This window comes from Odocoileus virginianus, chromosome 11, assembly GCF_023699985.2.
Source record: "Odocoileus virginianus isolate 20LAN1187 ecotype Illinois chromosome 11, Ovbor_1.2, whole genome shotgun sequence".
NCBI classification, from domain to species: Eukaryota; Metazoa; Chordata; class Mammalia; order Artiodactyla; family Cervidae; genus Odocoileus; species Odocoileus virginianus.
Window position 1 is genome coordinate 23,435,937 of NC_069684.1, and position 8,593 is coordinate 23,444,529.

The 8,593-nt window shown below is 49.7% G+C and overlaps 1 protein-coding gene across 1 annotated transcript in view; it reads right to left on the reverse strand.

Annotated features, from left to right (window-relative positions):
- Positions 1 to 7,612, reverse strand: part of TNN (tenascin N) — a 60,999-nt gene extending 53,387 nt beyond the window's left edge. The window contains exons 1-3 of the mRNA XM_020902221.2: positions 7,207 to 7,612; positions 5,386 to 5,760; positions 3,968 to 4,231 (exon numbers count right to left, since the gene is read on the reverse strand). Coding sequence (XP_020757880.2) covers positions 3,968 to 4,231; positions 5,386 to 5,760; positions 7,207 to 7,612 — 1,045 coding nt within the window. The remainder of the gene's footprint in view (positions 1 to 3,967; positions 4,232 to 5,385; positions 5,761 to 7,206) is intronic.
- Between the last annotated feature and the right edge of the window lie 981 nt (positions 7,613 to 8,593).

The window sequence follows — 8,593 nt, forward strand, 5'->3', positions numbered from 1 at the left end:
ACACTGGTGATACAACCTGCTCCTTCCTCAGTCTCCCAAATTACAGTTGCTTCCTCTTCTGTCAAATTCTCTTATAAGATTTACCCCTAGGCAAAAGTGTAAAGTAGCAGAATTTTAACTTGGTTCTTTGAAGGATTCTTCCTGCACTTTCTACCAAATTTTACCTGATACCTGATATCCTCAGATACCTGATACCTGATATCCTCAGCTGCTCTAACTCTTGATCCTGTGAAGGAAGAAAGTTACTGTGCATACTTCTTCATGCTCTATTGGCTGAGTCGGTAAAGAATCTGCCTGCAATTCAGGAGTTCAGTCATTAAGTTGTGTCCAACTCTTTGAAACCCCATGGACTGTAGCCCATCAAGCTCCTCTGTCCATGGGATTTTCCAGGCAAGAGTACTGGAGTGGATGGCCATTTCCTTCTCCAATGCAACACAGGAGACTGGAGTTCAATCCCTGAGTCGGGAAGACCCCCTGGAGAAGGAACTGGACAGCCACTCCAGTATTCTCGCCTGGGAAGTTCCATGGACAGAGGAGCTAAGCAAGTTACAGTCCATGGGGTTGCAAGAGTTGGACCTGACTGAGCAACTAAACCATACCACTGCCACACGAAGTATTAATGGCTAAATGTTCACCCATCCACTCAGAAGAAAATGAAAATATGATGCCTGTTACCAAGGAACGGATTGCTGGTGTGGCTCTGTGGGAAGGACTTCTGGGTGCTGGTGTTAGAGAGGGGTCTGGGGTCTCTGGGAGTGCTTGAATTCCAATGGCCGCCTCCCAGGCCAGTGTCGCCTGGCCTGAAGTTTGGAACAGGAAAGACAAGCCCCAGACTCTCAGCCTCGCCCTCTTCCTCACCTCCCACGCCTTGGTTCTGAAGGTGTTCCCACCAGGCTGACTGGCCCTTTGTCAAGGACACAGAACAGAGAATTTGTGCATCAGTCAAGGGGCAAATTCTCAAGGCCTGTGGCTCTGAATGTTTCTGAATCTCTCTGTTATGGATATAGAGTTTCACAGAGCCTTTTCCCTGAGGCGCTCCCTCCCAAGCTCTGCCTTTCACCTGCGAGCCTCCAGGTTCCTCCCTCAAAGATGGCAATTCCTTGAGGGAACAAGTCAAGAGGTGAATAATGAAAATGACTCGAGGGTTACAGAAGGGGCACCACATGGCTCACAAGTGAAAAAGCAGGAACTTCATGAAAAAGTGCAAGGTGAGCATGGGGATAAGTGTCTCTCAGGCTGAGGTCTCCTGGAGGAACAAACCAGAAAGGGTTTCACTTGAATTGGATTAGACGACTTTGCAGTCTTTGCAGTCCTCTTTGCAGGATTTTACAAGTCCCCAGGGCAAGAAGCCAGGAGTGGTTGCTAAGACTTTCAGAACAGATGTCTCTGCTCTTCATTGAGAGACTGTGGGCACTGTCCTGACTGAAGACAGGGGCAGTCAGACAAAAACAAAAAGAGAAAAAGGAGCAGGACTGGGGGGTGGGGGGTGGCAGGCAGAGCCTGACTCTCACAGGAGAGAGATGTTCTCCCGTTGAACATACACAATTTCACAGGGACTTCCCTGTGGCTCAGTGGGTAAGACTCTGTGCTCCCAATGCAGGGGCCTAGGTTCCATCCCTTGTCAGGAAACTAGATCCCACATGCATGCCACAACGAAGATCCTCAGTGCCACAACCAAGACCGGGAACAGCCTAAATAAATAAATACAATCTCACAGGACAGCAGCAGCAGAAAAATCAAGATGAAACAAGACCATTCCAAGATCATGTCTACACACAGGCAAAACATGAACCGAACATCATCCAAATCACAAAAATGACTAAACATCCTCCCTCCTGACTAATATGAGAGACTATTCCCCCTCCCTTTTTTTAAACCAATGACAGCTTTAGCCTCCCTCTAGTCTGCCCTCTTTCTAGATAAGATTCACTAAAATAACAATCACAGGATTATCCCCAGTTCATGACAGTATGCAATAAAGTAAATCCCTGCTTCCCTAACCCTTCTCTCAGATCACCTAACATAAGTCCAAATCCTACACCAGACCCCTCAAACACTGTCTTCCTGAGACACCCATGGTCCCCCATTGTGTGAGCTCCCAAGAGGCAACAATCAATAAACCCAACTTGTTCAACTACAGGGGTGCTTTGAGAGGTCTTTGGCTAGAGGGCATTGACAATGGCAAACTGTCCTCCCAAAGAGGATAAGTCCTTCACGTTCTTTCAAGCACTGAGCTACTCCTACCCTTTTCTATTCTTACTACTAAAATGAACAGGCAGCCAGATATTTCTGCAAAGACACTGCATTCCCAAGGCCCATCTACCTGGATCTCCCTGGCCTTTCCTTGAGAATTTAGGGGGAAATGGAGGCAGCTCATTTTTATCACACCTAGAATAGTGACTTTTTGTTTTTTTAAAGTCACTCAGTCATGTCCGACTCTTTGCAACCCCATGGACTGTGGACTCCAGACTCCATGGAATTCTCCAGGCCAGAATACTGGAGTGGGTAGTCTTTCCCTTCTCCAGGGGATCTTCCCAAACCAGGGATCAAACCCAGGTCTCCCACATTGCAGGCAGATTCTTTACCAGTTGACCCACAAAGGAATCCCAGGACAGTGCCTGGCAATGTTCAAATAAATGTTCAATAAAGTATGTTGAGAAAAGGAATGAATTTGAATCACTCAGACAGCTAGTTTTCTCTGAACCCTTGAAGATCTAGGCTGTCTCAGGTACTTTCATAGGAATGAATAATTTCTAAAGAATAAGCAGTGATGTTTGTCCTTCCAAACATCTTGGTAGCATTTGTGGTGCCGTAGAGACTCTGTCCCTCCAGATCCATCTGTCTTCCTGTTCTGTATCCCAGATTATGACCTCTATGAAATGTATTAGCTGGGTTCCCTGTCCCTCTGATTTCTGGTCATGTGCAGCCAGTGAGACTAGAAGACCAGAGGGCAGGAGAGAATGTTTGGGCAACTGTTCTCCTTCACTGCCTCCTGATGAGAACACAGTGACTGCCTGCATTCCTCTACCAAAGGCACTTCATCAGGCAGCCATCTCCTAAAGCTCTTTCAGGGTCCCAGTACCAACTTCCATCCCCTGCCCCTTCAGACTGGGGTGGATCCCCACTGACACTAGTCCTGAGTATTTCATCATCCAAATCCTATCTATACCTTTATAAATAACCTCTTCACTAAACTTTCTAAGCTACCCCGTTTGTTCCCTCTCTTTCCTGCTGAGATGAATCTAATTGATACAGGTGGCTTCAGCAGACCCCCAGTCATACCAATTTGACCTTGTTCAGAGGCTCAGTGAGGGCGTGAGGATGCAGGTGTCCTCTCCATGGCTGCTTGTACATGGGTGCCAGGGCAACCAGAAAAGACTCTTGAGAGTCCCTTGGACAGCAAGGAGATCAAGTCAGTCAATTCTAAAGCAAATCAACCCTGAATATTTGTTGGAAGGGCTGATGCTGAAACTGAAGCTCCAATACTCTGGCCACCTGATAGGAAAAGCTGACTCACTGGAAAAGACCCTGACACTGGGAAAGATTGAGGGCAGGAGAAGAGGAAGACAGAGGATGAGACAGTTGGATGGCATACTGATGCAATGGACATGAATTTGAGCAAACTCTGGGAGATGGTGAAGGACAGGGAAGCCTGGTGTGCTGCAGTCCATGGGGCTACAAAGAGTCAGACTCAACTGAGCAACTGATGAATAACAATTTCAGGAAATAGAGAAGACCCTGTAATTCCCAATCCAGCAGGCTCCATCACTGGCTTGGAGGACCCAATAATCAAGGAGCAGAGAGAGGGGAATAAGAATGGAGACTTCTTCAGAACCTAGGATTGCAGCAGCTGTGTTTTTCAAACCCCAAACCAGAGCAATGGCCTGATTAGAAGGGTACTTGTGGGTACAGTGGAAGAAGATGTATAGAGCAGGACCTCTCTGGGGAAACCTGGCTCCTTTCTCACCTGTGGTGGCCAGTAGATGCTGTGGGCTACTGGAAATCTCTTTCTTCACGTTGCGCAGGGTCACGATGTACTTGGTTCCAGGCAGCAAACCAAGGATCTCGTAGCTGTGCTGCTCCTTGGGCACTCTGACCTGCTTCACGGAGAGCTCCTTCCCCAGTGGGTAGTAGCTGAGGAGGTAGTGGTCCACCCGGCTGGTGGGCTCCCAGCTGACCAGCAGGGAATCCTCTGTGCTCTTGAGCAGCTGCAGTCCCTGGGGGGCAACCACTGCACAGAGGACAGGAACGGGGGTGGGGACAGTGAGGGAACAGGGGTGGGGATCCAGAGCCAAAACGTATTCCTTGAGCACCTACTTTGTATTGGGTTGGCCAAATCACAGTGGATGGAAAAACCCGAGTGAACTTTTTGGCCAATCCACTGCTTAATGCTATGATGGTGGGTGGGGAGGATATACAGCCTGTGTAAGGCACCACGGTGGACCCCCCCCCCACCAGAAGTTATTATCTGGTTAGGAGTTAATATTGACCCCCCACCCCTGTGTCTCCAGTGATGCTCCAAGTCTCACTTCAAAACCGTCCAACCTATGCCTTTAACAGAAGTTAACATTAATCTTTACATGGTCCAGAGATGAGAAAGCAAGCTACAAAAAAAGAGAGAGAGAGAACCAGCTGGGACCAAGATGGTGAATCTGACCTCCAACAGACCCTGAGTCTCATTCTACCCTGATTTTCTATAGTGGCATATTAAATGACATGCCTACCAGCAGCATTGACTGGGACATTAGGAGTCAAAAAATGATGAAAAGAGAGTGGCACCCCACTCCTTTGAAAAAGCACTGCTCCTTCTCAAATAGTCTAATGCACACACCTCCCCAGCATTAACCTTATTCCTCTTTCCTTTGTTTTTACTCTTTAAAATTAAATCTCTCTTGCTAGCTGGGCCAGTTGATCTGTGCACTTCTTCCACCACTGAATAAAGCTTGTGCTGTAGGGATCTCAGCTTTTTGTTATTGGCAGCTAGAACCACAACCCTCCCCCAGCCAGGCACAGAGCCTCAGCGGGGCCAGGGCCTGAGCAGGGTCTACAAGACTTCATTCCCTAGCACCTACACACACACACACACACACACACACACACAAGATCACCTAAGACTATTGGTCCTCAAACCAGTGGTATCAGCATCACCTTGGAACTTGTTAGAAATGCAAGTTCTTAGGGCCCTACCTCAGACCTGCTGAATCAGAACCTCTGAGAGGGACCCAGGAATCTGTATTTTCACATGCTCTCCAGGGGATTCTGGTGTAGGCTAAATAAAGGTGGGGTGCCCTACTTAGGACAAAATGTACACGGATGGTTAAAGGGTGCCTGGACCACGGGGGCTGGGTCAGAGATAGGCGGGCCCAGGCGCATCTCCGCTCTCACCCTGGGCGCAGTCGAGGCCGGTGAAGCCCTCCTCGCAGTAACACTCGCCCGTGTCGCAGAAGCCGTGGCCGCTGCAGTCGCCGGGGCAGCGCCGCTCGCTGCAGTCCTCCGACATGAAGTCCTCGTGGCACTGGCAGACGCCGCGCACGCATGTGCCGTGCCCGCTGCAGTTCTCGGGGCAGGCGGGGTAGGCGCAGTCGGCGCCCACGTAGGGCGGCTCGCACACGCAGCTGCCGTCCACGCAGCGCCCGTGGCCGCTGCAGGCGCCGGGGCAGGCGAGCCGCTCGCAGTCGGCGCCCTCCCAGCCATGCTCGCAGTGGCAGCTGCATGTGTCCAGGGAGAAGGTCCCGTGGCCGCTGCAGTGGCGGCTCAGACCTGCCCGAGAGGGAGGGGAACAGTCAGCGGAGGCTGGAGGGCTTGTGAATGGGGACTCTCCATCCCTGAGGACCCTGAGAGCTGACGATTTCAGGATTCTGCAAGACTCCTTCTGTAGAGGAGGGTAGGTCTATAGGGAAGACTAGGAGCCTGCCCTTTCCACCGTGGGCCAGACTCGAACCTGCGAAATCTATACTTCATGCCTGAAAAGTCACAGGGACCACCCTAACCTTTCCCTTTCCATCCCAAGCGCTCCTGTGACTTCACTTGGTTCCCCCACCACCTCCCCGTAAATGATGCTAATTATTTAGTACCTTTCTATGAAAGCGCCTTAAATGCTCCAACCTGGGTATCAGTGGGCCAGCTTATACTAAGGGGCAGAGCTCCTGGGGTGGGAGGAGAGAGTTAGGCTGGGTGGGAATTTGTCTTGATTGGAGGAGCTCGACCTAGCAAGTCTGAGTCCTTAGGAAATGAGCTGAAGTTGAAGCCTGAAAGGTGGACCTGCAGAAGCTATAAAACAGCCCAGTCTCATTTTGGGGATAACAGATGGGAGAAGGGTTAACCAGGCTCCCTTCTCTAATCCCAGACAGCAAGAGGCAGTTGGAGGACGGGCCAGTCCTCCTGGTCTGCTCACCAGCCCCAGCTCCTGATTCGCAGAATACCCTCTTTCCTTCCTAAAAATGTTTGACGTTCAGGCTGCTCGGGGGCAGTTTCATGCTCTTTAATTGCCATTTTATTCCCTCGCAGCGTCCTCCGTGTCTAGTTCTGCGTCTGGCCTATAGGAGGCGCTCTTAATGGTAGCAATTTCTTCTAGCATTAAAATGTATGCCAAAGTATCACCGGTTATTATTCTTTGGATAATAATAATGGGCAGTTTATGTGGAAAAAAAAATGTGGTGATGGAGGTGCTCACTATTTGTAAAGTCAAATCGTAGTACTTCATTACTAACAAAAGAATTAACAGTCTGCTGAATAATGGGCCAAAAATCTTCTGTACATCATCTCTAGTTCTCAGAACTTAGATTAGCTGATAGAGTTATCCTCAATGGACAGTGAGGAAACCTAAGAAATTTGCCCAAAGTCACACACTAAAGAATGGCAGAACTGATATTTGTACCCAATCCTGTCTAGCTCCAAGCCACCGACCTTCTTTCCTCTCCAACCTGTCGCTTTCTCTTATAAAGCGAAGGAGAGATTGGATCCGCAGATAAAACTGCGCCCAGAAGCATTCTCTTCTGAAAGCACTGACCCAAGAGTCCAGGCTCACTTTAAGAGTTGCTGGTCCCTCCCTGCTCAGGCTTGAAGATAACCCCTAGAGCTAGTACCAGTGATGACATCCCCCTTAGAGAAAACCCAGAGTGAGAGGCAGGGTGCTCACGGGCCTGGTAGAACACCTGAAGGTGCTCACTCAGTGTTTGTTGAATGGATACCAGGTAGTGTGCTCACCAGCTGCTCCCAGGCAGCAGCGCTGGGCGCTGCACCGCTCCTTGACCTCTTCCATCTCCTCCTCCAACTTCTTCACCCGGGCCAGGAGGTCCCGCACGCTGCCTGCCAGCTCACAGTCCTTCTGTGGCGTCTGCAGGCGAATGTTGTGCCTGAAGACAATATTCTGTTCTTCGATATCCTCTGGGGCCAGGAGCGAGGTCCCATCACCACGAAGGGGCTGGGGGTCAGCCTCCACCTGGACCAAGGCGGACTTGGGCACATCGATCTTGTAGGTGTGGCTGACAGTGACCTGTTGCTCCTTCTCGCTGCATCCAGAAGACTCGAGAGTGGCTGGGGCCGAGGCCACCAAGAGCGCAGAGCCCAACAGGAGCCCCAGGGGGAAGCAGAACCTCCCCTGGAGACCCATCCTTGGGGAGACGGGGAACCGATGCTCCTGGAAGCCTGCATTCAGAAGAACATGCAAAAGAAAGCCAGGGATATCTGCTGATGGAAATTGGCTTTTTTTTAATGGTTTCTAAGGGTTCACAGGAAGCTGAGAAACCCGCAGAAAGATTTCCTCCTCTATCTCCTGAGGGCTCAAACTAGATTTTTTGTTGCTGTTGTTCCTTCTTCACACATTGCACATTCCTGTATCCTGCTTTGCTGACACTGTTCCTACTCCCTGGGAGGCCCTCCTCTTCATTTCTAATTCTGTATTTCACCTGCACTTTAATAATAGCAAGAACGACTTCTTGTAGTCAGGGCATACTTTGTGCCAAGCTTTGCTCGCCCTAATCCATCCTGACAATACTAACAATTGTAGCTGTACATGGAGCACAAGTTGTGTGCCAGGCACTGTTCTAAACATTCTACATTTACTATGATTCAATCATCACAACAACTCTTCATGGAATATGTGGTTATCCCCATTTTAGAGATAGGGAAACTGAGGCATATCTACCTCAAATGACTTGCCCACAGGCACACATGGCTGAGAGTGGCAGAATGTGAACCCGAGAAATCTGACACCAGGGTCTGTTCTGATACCATGACATCATGCTGCCTCATGAAGATGAGGAGGCAGAGGCTCATGGGATAGAGTGTGTTGACCTGGGTACCACTGCCAGAAAGGGCAGAACCTGTTCTCAGCCCCCCAGGCCAGTGTCCCACTCACCATCTCTGCCCACAAACGAGCAAAAGAGCAGAATTTCTAATCAAAAATAACTTCTCCACAAAGTCTTCTCTCACACCCCCTCTCTCACCTCAGCTGGAAATTAGCTCTCCTTCTGCTGAGCATTCAGAGCAGTATATGGGTCCCTCTGAGCATCTCTTAGCAGTGATTCTTGTCTTGTAATTACTCTTGGATGCAACTTGTGTCCACACAAGACCATAAGCCTTTTAAGGTCAG